We start from the raw sequence: 19234 nt of genomic DNA, 5'->3' as shown, positions 1-19234 counted from the left end.
AATGCGCAGAAGGAAATGCTCTGTCTTTCATAGGTTTCACACTGCTGTAGCTCCACTGCCCAGAGAGGAAAATGAGGATGTTGAAAGGCGAACGACAAGTGCAGCTGTAAAATGCATTATATGTATGTGAGAGCAATTCAGGAAAATTTTGTTTCAGTCTGCCCGCACATTAATTCTGTTGCTTACCTATTTCATCAGTTATAATTTGTTCATATACAAATGAGACTTGGATCATTCTCATAAGGATACACCGGGCTGCTAGTGTAAATATTGATTTTCCCCTTTGGAAAATTACTTTTCTTGGGATTTGGGAGTTGGATGGGCCCATGATGACATCTGTTACCAAGACATAAGAATCTATTATGAATAAATATGATAAAACCTGAATTTTTCAAATGTGGAAAGAGTTGGGGGGGTTGTGTCTTTCATTTTTCACAAATTCACAAATAGATAAATAATGGTTATTCTCACAGGAGAGAGCAGAAAATATAGCTTGAGGCGGAGAAGGAAGGGGCACCAGAAGCAGCTTCAGAACTTTACACCAGCTGTGGGAGAAGGCAGTGGCTGGGGATGTTGGGTGCAGGTGGCACCCGCCAGTGTCTTCTCCCTGTGCCTCTGTGGGCTGGGGACTTCCTAGCTTGGTTGGTTCCCGTGGGTGGGAAGGACTAGCAGATAAACAGCTCACCCCCACGTGCAGAGGTCGGTAGGAGTCTCCTCTGCTTCTAGCTTTCCACTTCATGCTTTGAAAATGCCTTGGTGTAGGGTAGGGAGAGGAAAGAAGGGCACACAATTTCAGAAGTTAGAGAGCTGCTGATACTTAGCTTTGAATAAGCTGTGGTAGATGAGCTAGTAATAAAATTCTTCAGTCTCCCAATAATACATAAAATGCAAAATAGTTTTTATTTGCAATACAGAAGGTAAGTGCAAAAAATCTTACAATTATGAGCCTGTTGGTAGGAATAAGGTGATGGCAACCATTATTTGAAACTAACTGAGCAGCAAGACTTGGTGGCTTCTTCCATATAACTACAACGCTAAGGAGACAGTCTCTAACCATAGCGTTCTAGTTACGTTAAAATATATTACGAAAATGTTGACACTGATTTGTTACAAATCTGTGCATTGCTATGTCTTTCCTCACCCGTGTCTATTCACACGTTCCTCTAGACATATGTTTAAACTTTTCTGCCATATAAATTGCTTCATTCTTTCTTATTAACTGTTGATGAACAAAGGCCCTTCTTTATTCTCTAACCTAATGTGACTTGAATGGCTCTCATTTTTCTTACCTTCTTCATTGAGGAGTCTTTTTCCAAACCCAGAAGGTATTTCCTTACTTGCTGTGTTTGTTTGGTGACGGAATTCCAGCACAGATCAATGCTTTGTACAACATACTTTAGCCAGGATGAATCTGACAGGGAAGTTTTATCGTCAAACTGCTATTCGTAGTATTTGCTCTTCTCCCATTAATCGTCATTGTGACGGAGATTTATGTGACACAGCAGCCTAAGTGAGAAAGAACAGCAGCCATGGAAGCTATTTTACATAACAGTTTTATTTTTTAAGGCTATTGTTATTTTCATGATAGCTGTATTTTTTTTTTACATTGATACTTTCTAAAGTTTTATTTTTAGAGTGTCTTTGAAAAATGAATTAGTGGGGTCTCCTGTTTCATGCAGACATCCGGGACACACTGTGTCTGGAAAAATCCATTTAATGCACTTGATCAAGTACCTTTAAGCTTAAAAAAAAAAAAATCTGAGGAATACTTAGTATTTCTGGTAAGCCATCTTGTATGCCATTACTGTTAGCCACTGGGCCATAAAAATTGTACTTTTTGTTATGATAGATAAAATGTTACCATTTTAAATTGCAACCATTTTAATAAAAATGATAGTAATAAAAGTTATGACTTAGTGTCCCAATGTAGGAGATGGTCCTCAACTATGTGTATAATTTACCACCTATGGGAACAACCATAATGATGTTTGCGTATTTATTCTGTTTTTAATCTTTTGACAGTTGATCTTCCTGGGTCTAGTAAACCACAGGTTGGGTAAGACAGCCTTAGAGTCAAGCCTTAATCTGTGTAATTTGGAGGGGGGGGGGGGTGGGGGTGGGGTGGTAATGTGTAGAAACAGGTTGTCTTGAATTAGGCAAAGCTTGTTTCATGTTGGTGTGCAGCCTTATGAATAAATCACTGAAATCGCAATTTCTTGAATGACTGCTGAACAATTATCTCTATTCTGTGCTACAGTCAGTGACTGAAAAAGGACCTTACTGAAATATTGAAAACTGAAGGGCTGTAGTAAAAAACCTTCATACGTAGCGCTTAGGCATTGCGCCATTCTGCAGGTCTCTGGCTCGCCGTACAGGCGTTCTTAAATTTTGGAAGCCTTAGAGATTCCTTGTATGTTCAATAACTAGAGAAGTGCATAAGCCAGGAATTGTTCATAAAGAGAAATGGCAGAAATATCCTATATAGTTATGAAATAAATTATAACTGCTATGGATAAAGAGAATTGTTATGAGGAAGAGAGGTTAGTAACTGAGAAAAAGATTAATGAATGCATCCTGCTGTGTACATGTGCAGGCACATCATGAACAAAAATAGCAAAAGCGTAAGCACACAGAGCAGGTTGTTTCCAGGATGGGTTAACCATGCTTAGGTTAAACAATTGTTTGCTCTTAAAAGTTTTCCTTTAATTCTTTTGGCCTCACCTTTAGGAATTTTGTTTACAGACAATTGCCAGTTTTGCCATAAGTGGTCTGTGGTGCAGATGACCTGTGCTGTGGCTGTTAGCTCGGGTCGAGTGCTGCATGGATGGGGCTGTGCTGCGTCCAGATACAGCCCTGAATCTGCAGCAGCTGCTTTTGCATGGCAAGGAGCTGATAAGCCTACAGGACCTGACTTGACTCCGTGAGGAGGCAGGCCAGTTGCAAGCAGGTTATTAACTTGGGCTGTGCTCTGCTAAACCCAGAAACTGAGCCACTCAAATGTCAAATGCCAAAAACCAAGATTTCAGCAGTTGATACTATTTCAGATGAGGAATTCTGACAGTCTTGTTTGAAGATATCTATGTCTGAAGGCCGTGTTCAGATATAGTGACCTTTTCTGAGAGAGAGTTCTGTAGTGGTAATTATGTTCTTAACAGTATCATCCTTCCCTCTGATAATTGATATATTTTATGCATTACAGTACTTATGTATCTGTCAAAAATATTTAATTCCATATAATCTTGAAACATGGAACTAAAAATTATATTAATTGTTTAAATACATGAGAATGGAATATTTTTTTCCTTCCATGGAATATATCAGACTTGTAGTATATAAGTGTATTAAAGATCATGTGTGATCCATAGGACAGTTTTAGGTGATGATGAATATTCCTATTTCCTCTGGCATCCTCACTCGCCATGAACTGCTAGAGCCAAGGTGGTGGCATTCATTTTCAAAAACCATCTTCTGGTTCCTGTTGACAGTGTGTGTCCAGCAGCTGCTAAAACCCACCTCTCTCCCTAGCAGACTCTGCCTAGAGTCAATATCACCCTTTTTGCACAGAACAGATGATAGTGGCATCCACTGATATCACTTGTTACACAAGCAGATGGCATGTGAATACTTTTTTGAGACTGGCCAAGTAAGGAAGCCGTTACTAGATCTCTTCTGGAAAAGTGTGGTGTTTACACTCTCTGTGGATAAATTTTTAGGTTATGAGCTTTTGCTTCCCTGCAAAACCTTTGAAACTGACTCCAGAGAGGCATGCCAGCCTTGCATAATCTGTGTCCCTCATTCTGAAAGGAGCTTACTAATTTATTAATGTCAGTAAATTTTGTCTGGGCATATGTTCATGCTTTCCAATGTATCAGAAGATTTGTATTTTGTATGTCCTTCTGCTCTGTCTTGAGTTAAGCAGCGTCCTTAGTGGTAATTACAACTGTTTTGAACGTACTATTTAAGGTACAGTGCATGCAAAATGACATATGCCCCTGCCCCTGACTCTTGATAAGATGATCGGAGAATCTGAGTTCTGGTTGGCTTGAAGCAAAAGGACTGAATGACTTACAGAGCACTTTGTCCCTGATGTTGGAAAATGTTCAACATTTCCATTCAATATCTAATAATTTTTTTTTGAGGTCACATTAAGGCAGCCCTCTGCTCAGAGATGTTAGGGAGTATAGTAGAGCAAGAACATAGTGCCTTTGCAGTGCTGACTGTGCTTCCTTTCGTGTCATTGGTTACCGAGGTGGTCGCAATTCTCCAGTCCCCTCACTGACATCTCTAATCTATGCTTTTGGGTAATCAAATAAAATCCTGTAATCTTTTGCAGTTCCTGCCTGATCTGTTCTTGTAAACCACATCCTCATAAATATGAATATATTCTGACTACTTCCTAGCAGTAACATAGAAGAGATGACTGTAGAGTTATTCACAGAGCCTTAGCTCTTCCCTTGAATGAGCTCTTGGGTGAGGCAAAAGCAAACCCAAAAGATAGGATGTGTTTCAGAAAAAAATAATCACGTGTAATGTGAGGGCTCTGAATGTTTACATGCTTGTTTACTTACACAGATTATCATAGAATTTGTCTGACTCGGAACTATAATGTTAATAAATAAAACCATGAACTTTAATGACATTTACAACAAACGTATGTTGGCTCTCCTGCTGTCTTCAATACAGTTGTATAGTGCTGGATTTATAGTGCTGGTCGTGTTGCAGTTACAGTATGCCAGCATTTTCTTGAAGTTCAGCTTAATTCTATTTTAACACAGTTTTTGTCAGTGATATATTAAAAAAACACAAACAAACAACTTTGATGGCGTGGCATTGATAATTTAATTACTAAAAGTGATAAGAACTATTAAAAAGTTGAAGAAATGCATTAATGGGTTCTTTAAGACAGCTCATCACAACTACAGTCTTACTGAGAGAGACTGCTGACCAAACTTTTAGGTATAAACGTACGGCAATGTATTAAATTCATGTTCTAAATTTTGACAGCACACACATGGGCACCCCCACTCCTCCCCAAAAATCCACATAGTGGAAAAGTTCATTCATATAATCTAGTTTTATCATAGATTACATTCTTTTTTTCAGCTGGAAGTAATTAGATTGCAGAGTCTTCTGCCTAGCTTCATTTAACTACTAATATTAGTATGTAGTGTGTGAATAAAACTTCAGGTTGATTTCTTTATGTATAGAAAGTAGTATGATTCTTTATGTATAGAAAGTAGTATGAAAGTAGTATCTCTTCCATAAAGAGATTGACAGACTTAAAAAAATGGAAGCACTTTTATTGCAGCATTTGGTATTCCTGCCAGTAAGCAGCCATGTCAGGAGTTCCATAGCTAAGGTCTAAAACAAATACTATAAATGTAGACCTTATGTGGTAGATACTGAAGCTTACAGATGAAGATTCAAAGGCATTCGCTAGCTTGTGCAATTTACAGGCACAATTACTTTCTATTTCCTCATGAAGCATATATATATATTTTTAAGATTAACCTTCTATCTTTTCTTTCCTTCAATATTTTACTGTAGTTTTATCTCTCATTCCATTTGTGGCTGGTTCTCTTACTTGGTAAAAAAGCTGCTTGCCCTTCAGTAGCTGTCAATATTTCTTCCCAAATAGAGGCAAGATCCAGTTGAGATCCAAATAACATCAATACTGTCATATCAGAAATTGGATACATCCCAGAATGGTTTTAGATACCTCCTTCAGCAGAAGCAGGATTTTTAATATGCACTTTCCTGTGTGTAAGAGCATATAGGCAGTGAAGGTTCTGACTCAGAGTATTTGCTTTCATGCTGAATTGAAAGAGAATGTCACAATATCAAAATTACCCCGTCTTCCAAACTCTAAAAATTTGGTTTTATTAAAGGTAGTTTTGTTTTGAAACTGTGGCATATATGAAAAAGAACAGTACATAAAAACAATATTTATTATCATGCAAAATTGACACACCCCTATCAACTAGTCTCTTCTAACAAAATAACCCTCTTCCCCCACTAAAAGCTTCCTATAAATATTTTTGGCAGGCTCTGTTTATATGAGATTTGCTTAAACTTGGATGTAAGTTTAAACATGCTTAATGTAACAGAATTTGTCTTTTGATTCCTTTGTGTACATCCTACACCTTTTTTGGAACACCCTTCACTGAGAGCATGTAAGTGAATATAGGACCTGAAGCTTATTTATCTGTTTTATATTTATAATCTAACATACCTACAGCATATCTGAAGAAGTGCATGTTATTTATATAATAAACCATACTTTTAGTTGCTTATCAGTATTTAGGAAAAATAATACTATTTCAATGTTTTACTGAGCCCCAAATAGTTTTATGATTATGTCAGTAGGGCATACTGTCTGTAATTTGGTTACAGGACTATATTTTCCAATATACTTGTTTTTCATATAATTAAGTAGATTATGCTATTTTTTGGACTGAACTACTTCATGTAAAAGTTTGGGGTTTTTATGTTTGTGGTGATTAACATTTCACTACATAGTAATATTAGAGAATGAACTATGTTTTAACTGCGACAATAAACCAGACCTGTTACGAAATCAAGGCTGAAGGCCAAGTGCTTCCAATCTCTAGAGACGGTGCAATTTTAGATTAGCAGTGTACATCATGTTGCTCTGCTTTTATAGAATGGTTCCAAGTCTTTCAAGAGTGGTCAGGCACCTTTTAAATCATTTTACTGCCTGAATTCTGGCAGTTAGGTGTCTCATTCACACCTGGCCAGTTGTTGCCTGTAAACCGCAAAGCAGTGACTTCTTATCTACATTCTCAACATCCTCTTGCCATTTTGCAATAAATTAAATAAATGAGGCTGCTCATTTTAAAAATTAAGGACTGTCTCTTATCTTTCTCTGTTTGTGTGTCTTTTTTTTCTCTAGAGGCTCACCACTGTTACCAGTGAGAAACAATAGATCAGTATCATTGGAAGGAGTTACTAAATGTTTGTAGAAAAAAGAACAATATTTAACAGTTAAAATTTGGCATTTGTTTTTAAACAAGTCCATTTCATATGATGCTGCATATGTGTATAAGAAAAACTGAGCACGAGTGTGAGGGGAATCAGAAAAGAATTAGAAAAGACTAGATTTAATTTTTTGTCAAAATCTGACGCATTAGCATATATATACACACACGTGTATTCAGTGGATGGCAGCAGAAAGAAGGATGAAGGTGAAGAAAAAGGAAGTGGATCTGATTGTTAATCGGCATGATTCCTATATTATTCTGTGATGTTGATGATGGTATGAATTTCTAAGACGGTCTGAAACACTAAACATATTGCCTTTATAGTTTTTCTAACACTAATATTTTAGATTATAAGAGAGAGGAATCTTTTCTGCCAATGTGATCCAGTGCTTTAACGATGTAGTTACAGATCTCTACAGCTAAGCCTTGCTGACAGAATAGTAACAGTGCATATAGACTGTGAGAGACTGGGTCCACTGTTCTCCTCACTGCTGTCATATGCAACGTTGTTTTGTTCACAGGGGTTTGAAGAGGAGTAAGTCAGTGGATCACTGCCTTTGAGGTGACACTGTGAAAGGAGTTCCTTTTGCTGGGATTTATTTGCTTCCTTGGTAAAAGGATAAAACATTTTTACAATGCTATGGGAAAACACAACTGTCCTGGCCAAGAATTTCTGTTCTAAAGTAGACAATGGTGTTCATGATTGTAGCAATTTGTAATGGCTTCTAGGTTTGCATATATGGTAAATATTTCTAATGTTAGGTCCTCATTTAGACTGCACACCTCGGAACATTAGTGGGTACGTAGTCAGGTATTGTAAGGTAAATGGAACTACACAACTGACAAATTTGCTGTATGACTGCAAGTTATCATTCATACTGTCATCTGCATCTGTTTTAGCTTCTTCAATCCTGAAAAGAGAGAAGCGGAAGAGAACAAAAAATGTCCATTTTAACTGTGTTACTGTGTATTACTTCACGAGAAGGCAAGGCTTCACCAGTGTGCCCAGCCAAGGGGGAAGCACGCTGGGAATGTCTACTCGCCACAACAGTGTGCGCCAATACACGCTTGGAGAGTTTGCAATGGAACAGGAGAGGCTTCACCGAGAGATGTTAAGAGAGCATCTAAGGGAGGAAAAACTCAATTCGCTAAAATTAAAGGTAAAAATTTTTCAAGACTTTGATCCCTGCCGTATTTACTTAAATGAGGAGTGTCAGAGCTATATGGGCCCAATGTGTCTGTTAAACAAAACCATTTCCTTTCTATCAACTCCATTTTCAATCGAAACAATGGCATTTTTCTTTTTTATTTTACTGAAGACATATTTTTGTTCGGTATTACCAAGTGCTGTTGTAGCTCTTATTGATGTGTACCTCAGAGTGCTTTACAGGGAGGTTGTTGTTTACTCCCTGTTGTCTGCAGAGAGGAAAACAAAGGCAGAGAGTGGTAGAAGTTAGCCTTGAACAGGGTGTCCAGCAGGAGTCTGGAAGTGCCAGGAAGAGAATGAGTCTTGTGAGCCCTTGCACAGTGCCCTATTAGACAAGGGAACGGTAACATCCTAAGAGAAAGTGAAACAGCTTATTTTCTTGGCCAACTTGAGCAAATTTGGCAAAAAGTAAGAAACAGTAATACTAAAAATGTTTTCTTTTTTCAGTGTACCAATTTATATGATTGTGTGTCTTTAATATTTCACCAAAGGATGTGTGTGTTAAAGAAGAAATGTGTCAGACAAATTAACCGGCTAGATCAGTTTAGTTAGTCAGAACAAATCTTGGCTACAGTTTTACAGCTGTCTTTTTAAGTGTAGCATAGGAGAGGAAAGAAACTGTATTTGAGTAGAGGAGAATGGAGAAGGGGATTGTGTTCTTGGAAGCGTGCCTTCTGCCTCTTTAAAGCTGGTGGCAAAACTTCTGGTTTTGTTATGTTTTTGTAGTGGATGAAACACTTCCTGTGTAATGGCTTGTGTTATAGGTATTTGGGGCTCTTTTTTCAGGCGAATCCTGTAATTAAAAGTGAACAATATTTAGAATTGTAACCGAACTGCTATGCTCCATAGCCCATTCTTGTGTGATATTCTGTCTCTGTTTCAGATACTACTCCAGTTGCCCAGAGTAAACTGGCACCCTCCAAGTTTAAGAAATGCCTTTCAGCATTTTTCCCATAAAATGAACTATGTTCATGAGTTCTATGTCTGAACTCCTGAAGAAGTGTGTATGACCCTTACTATTGTAATTACTTTTTTCAGTCTCCTAATTGTTTTTTTATTTGGCTAGCTAAATGGATTCTCAAATAGTTCATAAAATTTGAACTGTCATAATGAAAACAAACAAACATAAAACCACTCAGGACAAAGACGAATGAAAGACAGATATTTGGACAGGTTGGAAGCCAAAGGCTGGAGTGTTAGTGACTAGGTAGAGATTATGCCTCTAAACGTCTCGCATCACAGGATCTTCAGAGCATCAAGTGTGAATTGAGCTGTGTCAGTGTAACCAATGACTCTGTGTAGATCCCTTGGCTGACTTCCAGGAATCAGCTCAAAGAGAAGAATCCCCAGTGGAGTGAGTAAAGAATAGTAAGGCATGCAAATATTTCACTTTTCCTTTTCTTTTTATAGCTAGAAAGTAAATCAAGAAAAATCACGGATCCTATTTACCTCTAAAGACTGGATGAGGCCTTTTAGCCTTCATCTGTATGGAGCAGAGCGTGGCACTCTGTGCTTTCATAATTCTCCTCTTGGCTGGGATGGATCTCCTTTCTTCATTAACTTACTTCACTCCAGCCCACTCTTTTTTTGGGACATAGACTCTACTTTCTGCTCCTCTTCTAAATACAGTGTGTTCTTCCATCTCCCCAGTCAATTGTTTGAGTGGATGATAATCTTTACTGTGACTGTTAAGCTCCTGCAAAATCTCTTCATAAGTATTCAGTGAATAAGGAAAGCCTGATTTGCATTCCTCCCTCTGTCCAAATTTTAATTGTTTCCTTTTACCAAATAGAAAAGTCCTTTCCCCTACACTTAATTCAGCAGTGGTGGGATTCTTTCTTCATTGATCCTCAGCAGTTGATGTGGGAATAGTTTACTAGCATGTTCTGAGACTGGTAAGCTGACTCCAAAGTTTCAATTCAAATATTAAGAAATTGTGGTTAGGTCTTCAGAATCCTGAGAGTGGCTTAAAAATGGTAACATCTTACTAGTGTTAAATCTTCTACTAGAGTAAAATATTTCTCTTCACTCTAGAGCACGTATAAAAACATAGGGAACAGAAAACTTCCTTTTTGAACTAGTCCATTAAACTCAGCTTAGTTGCATCCCTGATTATACACTTGGGGTAAAAAACAAAAACAAAACTTTCCCTCCCAAAAGCAAATCCAGGACTCCTTGAATTAGTGAAGAGTCACTGTAAAGAACTGAGCATGTTTTATTTGCTTGAGACAACTGGGCCTTGCTGATTTCCCATTATAGAGATGGAAGAGCTGCTTGGTCATTCCCATGGTTTCTAAATGGACACAAAAAGGAAACGCTGTAGCGTTCTAAGGTGACAATGTCAGCAATTATGATCTTTAATGAAAATGTACTAATCCGGATTTGCACCAAAATTACTGTACATCTCCACAGAAAAATGAAGAAATGAGAAAATGAAGTAGCGCAAAGTTTGCTCAAAAAGGTTTTTCTTTTTGAAAACCATTATGCAAACAGAAAGTAGCATTTTCAGTGTGGTTTTTAATTTCAGTTTCCCTGGCTTTTTAATTTTTCACATTGGATTAAAATATGCAAGTCTGTAGGTAGAAAGCATTCTCTCATGTAGAATTTGTTAAAAAAAAAATAGAAATACAGGAATATATTGAAATTGACTCTCCATAATATTAGGTACTGTTTATTATTTTACTTGCTAAAAGTGAAGAGCCAGATAAGAAACTTCTCTTAATTAAAAGCAGATAAAGACTTTAAAATCATCTTCAAGTCACTTCAGCCATTTAGCACCAGCACTTTGGTGTAAACACTGCTGACAGTGACATAAACACTTGTTAGCAGCAGAGTGTGAAAATTCTAATGGCAATCTGGACATAAAAGCCGTCTTGTCAAGATGAAAGGTACAAGGTAGGCTTTACTTTAATACGTTGTAATTTGAGAAAACATTATGAGTAAGCACAGTACATTAGCTGGAATAGTCCTTATTGCTTACTCGTAATGTCTCCTCAAATTAAGATCTATTAAAATGATGAGCATGACCCTAATGATGTTAGGGCTCCGGGGTCTGTGGACACAGTTGGTTTCCTTTGTGGGAAATCCCAAGGAATAATTTCCAGCTAGGGCAGGCATAGGCGTCTTATCTAAATTTTTCACGTTTTACAGAGTTGAAGTGAATTTCACCCAAAGGCTTCACGTATTCATTGGCTCTTGCCTTGTTCTGTTGCTATGACATTAACCTTTAGCTTTATGAGAGAAATTTTACCCATCTACGTGTCAAGTTTAATTCAGATGAGCAATATTATGACAATCAAGAGAACTTAATGTTCCCCTGAAGTTTTGTATTGGAAAATGTATTTGAAGGTTCTTGATAATCTTCCTGCCTTTGTAGTTACCCAATTACTTGTTTGAGAAATGTTCAGATCTTTCATTTCATTAATTCATTTGTTCTTTGTGTGACAAAATTGAGGAAGAAATCAGAGGAGACAACAAGGAAGTCATCCAGCAAAGGAGGCGGGAGCTAAGGTGCTTTGAAGAAGCAAACTGCTGTCTAATCCCACGTGATGCCCGGGCACTTGGCTTTACAGCCTGCTGGATGCATACAGTATTCAGCACGTGACTGGAGTCCATTCCTTAATGCTCTCCCGCTGCGTAGCAAAGCAGTTAAGCTTGGCAGGGGGAGGAGGAGAAATATATGACAGGTTTGGTATGGTCCTATAGGTGCCTTTGTAAGCTGAGCAGTTACAGCATTCACCTCATGGGTAAGAGCCCTGAAACTTAATTTTTATTAAATAGTAATTGAATAAAATACTAAAATAATTACAGAAGCAGGGATTAGAATTCTTCCCCTTCCCCTGTTTCGCACTTACATTCTGATAGGCAATTAAATAACGGTGATCTGCTTAAGGAGTGGTTTTAGTATTTAAAACTAGAGAAATCAGAATTCTTAGGTAGGTCATTCTCCTATTATACAAAAAAAAAGCAAACAAAGAAACATAAGTACACTGTGCTTAGTTGTACCTAGCTAAGAAAAAATGAAAAACAGAAAAAAAATCAGGGATGCCATTGTGGATTTGAACATTCAGGCTGAGTTGCGTGTACAGTGGAGTATTCCCTCCCACTAGCTTCAGTCAGCTAATTCAAGATGCATTTAATTACTCTCTGGATTTACCTGTCTCTCACTGTAGATTATACAGAAAAAGGATGACTTCTAATGTGTTCTTTCCTACCTTACTGAACTAATACATTGAAATACCTGGTGTAAATAATCGCTCCATTGTCTCAGGGCCAGGCAGAACTGATCAGGGAGCTATTACCCCCCCTTTGCCTAGCCCCTGTAAAGTGAAATGAATAATAGAAAATAGAGTAAGAAAACAATCTGAAGGAAGTTTGAGAGGACATTTTGAAAATGCCTGCATTTAAGATGAAGAAAGAGCTTAGAAGTATATGCACGTAAAGGGATTTGAATGTTACAGGGATAACAGACATGGTAAATAAACTGAAACATGAAATAAAATGAAGGCACTAAACTCTGAAGGCTGCTGTTATGGAGAAGGATTGAGAATACATTGAAAAGAGAAGGAGACAATAATGCCTATAAAGCGGAGTTGTGGAAGGGGCAGAACACCTCTGTGTGAACTAAGTACGGTGCTGAATTGCTAAGAAAGGATGATGACTGATCTCAGGAGAATTCTTCTTTGTGCAATGTCATGTGTACACGTACACTGTATGTAAGGACTACCAGTCATGACACCGAGACTCTTCTTCTTCAAAGGGAAGAGTATTGCTTTTAACCTGACCTTACAAGGCAGGAATAAGTAGGGTGTTTTCTTCTGTGACTGTCTTACACAGTTGTTACAAACACAAAACTGCAATTACAAAAAAGAGGAAGCAGTCAGTAGGAGTTCACCGTCGAGTAATTCAGTAATGCCGTGACAGTTACAAGCCAAAAGATTGTGGAAAGGACAAACTGTTAATATAAATGGGAAAATGAAACAGTTGGGAATGTAACAAAAGCAGAGATAGGGGGGTGGGTAAGATTCAGGACGGCTTTCTTACACATAAGAAGCATAGCTAGATGGAGATGACAGGATTTAGTAGCAGAAAAACGGGGAGTTACCTTTACAGTGGTAGTTGTTAAATGTCTAAACGTTGAAACGCACAAGAAACAGGCAATGGTAGTTATCACTTCAATATTTTCTCTGTATTTAAAACTGGTGTCTAAAAATTTATTTGGGATAACAGGCCAAGCTGAAATTTTCTGCAAGTAAATAAGGCAAAACAGAGAAAGAATTTGAATGGCTATTTTTCTATAAGTAAGAAACATTCAAATAACATTCACTGGGGGCCATTTCTCTGAGGACATGGTGATGCCCATGATGAAACTGTTAATGCAAATGAGACTTGAGACTTCACCGGTGTGTAATTATCACATGGCTGCACCATGTTTTTTTCACAAAAGTATGAGACCAGGTGCTCGGCTAGTGTAAATCAGCAACCTCATCAATTGAGAACATTATGTAGAGCGGGGTGAACATTGGGAATCTGGTTTTTTTGTTTGTTTGTTTTTCCATTTTAAGCAAAATTATTTCATAGAACAGTAATAAAAAGGATTTATTATGACAAAATAAATCATATAAATGCACTTCCTTCACGTTTGCTATGTAGTATGATGCTCAGTCTGAGTAACTTCAGATTGAGAAAATACATTTTTTGTAGTGAATGTCATCATCTCTCTGAACTTTGTTTTAACATTTGCTATTCTTTTGATTCTCAAGCAATTTTCTCTGTAGAAGAATTTTTATAAACTCTGTAGTTGTGTTATCTGGCAGATATAACCAGTGAGCTCTACCATGGATGGGAAAATTAACCTTCCTTCAGTGCAGTAAATTTTTTTTCTTTTCTCCTTGAATATAGACACCCCTTTCTATATGAGAGGAGTTACAGGAGTATGGTACAGAAGTGTGCTCTTACGAAAGTGGCACTGGATGTTTGTGCTTGATGCTCGTGGCCATTTAATTTTGAAACAATTTTTGAAAGGTTTGAGCGCTAGACTATACATAGGTAATAATATAGTGCTGGGATACCTGTATCTACAGAGGCTCAACAATTCATATCTCTAGGAAAGGAGCACGAATCCTCTAAAAACTTTTCTCAAGATCCTCCACAAGAGGTTAACAACTTATTTCCTTTTTTCTAAGTTTATTCATTCATTAACTACTTAAGAATAATCTGGACTGGTTAGTGAAGTACTAAAATCTATGACAACACAAAGCTAAATGGGTTATTTTCAGGACCAAAGAGGACTAGAAAGAACTTCAGAAGAGCTACATGCATCAGTGCTGTGAAATACATTGCAAATAAACATGAAGTAATGTAGGTAGAAAGGGGCAAAATTAAGTGACTTCCAGGCTTAAAATTGTCAACTCAAGAAGCAAATGCAGGCGTCTGCCCAAACAATTAAGTGGAAATGCTGCTTTGTGACCTCAGCTGTACAAACGTCAAACAACTTGTCAGGCTAAAGAGGAACAGGATAGCGAATAGTACATCAAATACACCATTTCACAAATCTGTGATGCATCGTAATCTGAAACAGTGTTGGTAGTATAACTACTATCTCAAAAGGGATATTGAAGAATTTCAAAGAGCCCAGAGACAGGAAGTAGAATCAATTAAGGGCTCAAAAATTATCTTATGAAACAATATAGAAAAGACTAGAATTTTAGAAAGGCACGAGATCTGGCAAACCTACAAACGGTAAAGGACAAAAGGAACAGATAAGAAATTAGAAACTCAGGGAAAAAACTAGCTTCATGACAAACATAAAACTAAAAATGTGTATTTAATTTGCATGTTAAATGTCAAAGAACTGCCTTTTCACCCCATCTGTAATCATATTCTGGAACTTACCGGCAGTCATGCAGCATTTTTACATACAGCTTTCCACATTCATAATGCATGACCCATATTTACATCTATAACATACATACATAGGTGTGAGTATAGTTTAAGGACTTTGTTAATTGTTCTATGCAACAGATGACAAAGAATGGTACAGTGGAATCTGAAGAAGCTAATACGCTGACACTGGATGACATTTCTGACGATGATATTGATCTAGACAACACTGAAGTAGATGAGTACTTCTTTCTACAACCCCTGCCGACAAAAAAGCGAAGGGCATTGCTGCGAGCTTCTGGAGTGAAGAAGATTGATGTGGAAGAAAAACACGAGCTGCGGGCCATCCGCCTGTCCAGAGAGGATTGTGGCTGTGACTGCCGTGTGTTCTGTGATCCAGAAACTTGCACTTGCAGTCTTGCAGGCATAAAATGTCAGGTAAATGTCTATATGATTGTCGTTATTTAACTCTCAAGGGGAGGGGGAGGGGGATGTGCATGCACACACGTGTACTTCTTGTTCTTAAAGTTATAACTACTGGAAATTAATTAAGTTAATTATTAGATGATAACACTTGTGGATCTCAAAACCAGTTTTTTAAGGCCCAGATTTAAGAGTATATAGTGTGCATTACAAACAATCTCCTTAAACATCTTTATTTATTTTATGATTGGTTTAGGCACATACATTGTTTAGGGTTTTTTTGTTGTTCTTACACAAATGTTCTGCTCCTCATATTCCTCTTTGGCCTCTATCTGAATATGCGGATGCTAACAACAGAAGAATCAGTAGCCTGCAGATTTCAGAAGGGATGTTATCGTGTATTTTAGAGACAATTCACATACTGTCCAAATGTGAATTATAGTCCAAAGTCAACGAGAAATAATAAATGACACTTTTTGGTACCGTCCTTTATTTAACATGCATGATACTTAAAATGCACGCGTAATAAATTTGCATGTAGGCAATAAAAAATACAGCTGCTAATATAGCAGGTAGTTTTTCCTCTGCAGACTGAAAAGGTATTTCATATTGTACATTTACATAGTGTCTTATGTACAGCTGTAAACGTCCCAAAATGCTCCCTAAAAGATGTTTCCACTAATTCTCCTGAGTCGCTGTTACACAGCTGAGTTGATTTCTTCCTGCAGGTGTTTTTCATCATCTCTTAAATCCAAGCTAAGCTTTCTCTGCTATTTTAAATAATATATTCTCTTTGCTGTTCCTGTTTTCCTCTTCACATGTGGGGAAAATGTACTAGATTGTGTTATATGGTTCTCCTCTGCTTCATATTTGATGTTTAGGTATTATAGTGTAGATGAAAATCATAGACCTTAAGCTATCTAATCGAACTATCTGACATGTGGATTCAGTCACATTTTTAGAAATTTAAGATGGCTATTATTAGATATATAAGTTCTGCCCACAGTCTGTTGAGCCTACAATATTGCATCTACAATTGACTGGAATATCTTTTAAAATGTATTTGAGTTTTTATTCCTACTTTCTGTGGTCAGGTGTCCCCATTGGCAACTTCATAAAGGTTTTTAGATATAGTTCATTTTGTTTCAATAGGTTTCTAGTTTCCATTATTTTTACCAAATTTTAAGACTCTTTCTGGTAATGCTTTTGCCTGGATTTGAGCACAACATGAAGTAAAGCTGTAGCAGATCCATAAATAGAAAAACGACCTATTTTTTGTTCTACTGCGTAATGCTTTCACCTGTGGAACAGAAAGATACTTTTCCCACTCGGCAGCGTTGTTGCATGTATGCGTCCCTTACTGTTCCTATCAGTAGTGCTCAATTCCAGGGCTAACTCCCTGAATTATTGTTAGCCTCGACTAGTCTTACAAGTACTTCTCAAGGTGAACCCCAGCTCACTACTGTATTTCTCTAGGCTGTCTAGGTTCTGTCATATCGCCAGGCTTATGCTACGTAGTGTTAATCTGTATTCTTTTTTTTAAAAGGTGGATCGTATGTCTTTTCCATGCGGTTGCACTAAAGAAGGGTGTAGCAATACAGCAGGTAGAATTGAATTTAACCCTATCCGTGTACGGACTCACTTTTTGCACACAATAATGAAACTTGAATTGGAGAAAAACAGAGAGCAGCAAGTTCCGGCACTAAATGGCTGCCACAGTGAGATCAGTGCACACACTAGTTCCGTGAGTCCAGGACCCCATCCGGTTGAATATTCAATTGCAGAAAATTTTGAGATTGAAACAGAACCTCCGGCTGCGGTTATGCATTCTCAGTCAGCCGAGGACTTGGACTGCCCAGGGGAAGAGGAGGAAGAGGAAGATGGGAGTAGCTTCTGTAGTGGAGTTACAGATTCTAGCACACAGAGTTTAGCCCCTAGTGAATCAGATGATGATGAAGAAGAAGAGGAAGATGAGGAGGAAGATGAGGAGGAAGAAAAAGCAGATGATTTTGTAGAAGGCATGGGCTCCCATGCTGATATGGTGCCTCTTCCTTCTGTCCTTTGCTACTCTGATGGAACTGCTGTGCATGAAAACCACTCTAAAAATGCCTCATACTATACTAACTCTTCAAACCTGTATTACCAAATAGAGAACCACGTTGCTGGCACTGCTAACCAGATCGGTGAGACTTATTCAGAAAGGGATGCTGTCAAGAACGGTAGTCTTTCTCTGGTGCCTTACAACATGACTTCAGAACAGTTTGTTGACTACACACGGCAATCAGAGGAAACTTTTAGCAGCCCTCATTACCCTTCTGCAAACCCCTCAGTGATTGTTTGCTGCTCATCTTCTGAAGGTGATAGCAGTGCTCCATGTAACAGTTTATACACTGAGCGTAGGCCAAGTCACCCTCAAGTGGAATTTCACTCATACTTGAAAGGTCCTTCTCAAGATGGCTTTGTTTCAGCTTTGAACGGCGACGGTCGTGTACAAGAGCACCCTGCTGAGAATTCACTAAACCTCCCAGAAAAGAGCAGACTGCACGAAGAGTGCATCAAATCACCAGTGGTAGAAACGGTACCTGTTTAATATTAAAATTATTCTAGGACTGACTTACTGTATTACAATGCACTCACATTGGATTTCCTAGAATCTTACTTTTTTAAGAGGTAGACAACACTTGGACTATAGTCAATGTTCCAGACGCATTTTGTTTTCTCAAGCTACACTGGCAGTGGTATTGCACAAAACCAGTTCATGTAAAGATTTAAATAAAAATAATCAAACTGTCTTTTGATAAAAATAAAACACGTAAGTAAAAAACACACCCAACATATTTCAAAGTAGCCTACCTATCAACGTATGTGAAACCTGCCAAGCTATCTGAAATCAAAGCTTCGTGGTTTTGATTGTCGGGCCTGTGCAAGATTGTTAAAAATGATACTTTGAAATAATCATGTTTAAGAGTCCTAATTTTCAACATATCTGAAAAGATGGTAAGTTTAATGTAAAAGTAACGACTACTGTACAAAAAAGTTTTAATTGTTCTGTACTGTATGTATTTTATTTATGGTAGTTTAGTACTCATGTTTTGATAAAAATGAACAGCATGTTCATTTGAGCAGAAGATCCATAGCTAGTTACAAAGAGCACGTCCACTTTTCATCTGGATTACCTTGTATTCTTCCTTTTTTTTTTTTTTAAATACAATTTCTCGTAAATTATCTTGAAACACATTTTTAGAGTGTACTATTTTCTCTTTTAGTGTTCTTGACAAACAGAAGAGTCAGAAAGGGGGCATTTACATCTTCTAGAAAGCTGAAAGGTAGACAATCCTCCATTAAAATTAAAATCAGTGGCATTCCAGAACTAGTAGCCCCTCCCCAAAGAAAAATGATCTTGTATATAATGGCAAAGCAGTAGCTTAAGCTTGCACAGCACCTTTTAGCCCAACAAACATTCAGATACTTATGCACTTTAGTGCCATTTTGCAGTACTGTATTAACTGCGGGAACTGTGAACTATTTTGGAGAAATGCCATAGCTCCAGACTCCGAGGTGGATGTAAGATCCTAAAATACATTGTAACAAAACCCGTACGTTTTTCCCAAGCCAGTTCATGAATATGTCAGTAGGTAATTTATAAAAGCAGACTCTTGCTGATCAAAGTTTAAATGAAGCATGGAAAAAAATGTGGAAGTGTCTAGATTTCCTAAATATT

The 19234-nt window shown here is 37.6% G+C and overlaps 1 protein-coding gene across 2 annotated transcripts in view; it reads left to right on the top strand.

Annotated features, from left to right (window-relative positions):
• The window catches only part of CSRNP3 (cysteine and serine rich nuclear protein 3), a 105762-nt gene extending 87225 nt beyond the window's left edge, over positions 1-18537 (top strand). For both annotated transcript variants that reach the window (XM_050900389.1, XM_050900388.1), the window contains 3 exons: positions 7902-8161; positions 15232-15528; positions 17060-18537. In XM_050900389.1, the coding sequence (XP_050756346.1) occupies positions 7902-8161; positions 15232-15528; positions 17060-18103 (1601 nt within the window). In that variant the 3' untranslated portion in view covers positions 18104-18537. The remainder of the gene's footprint in view (positions 1-7901; positions 8162-15231; positions 15529-17059) is intronic.
• The last annotated feature ends 697 nt before the right edge of the window (positions 18538-19234 follow it).

Source organism: Gymnogyps californianus, chromosome 7, assembly GCF_018139145.2.
Source record: "Gymnogyps californianus isolate 813 chromosome 7, ASM1813914v2, whole genome shotgun sequence".
Taxonomy (NCBI): Eukaryota; Metazoa; Chordata; class Aves; order Accipitriformes; family Cathartidae; genus Gymnogyps; species Gymnogyps californianus.
Note: the sequence above shows the minus strand (reverse complement) of the source record. Positions and strands in the feature narration are given on the sequence as shown.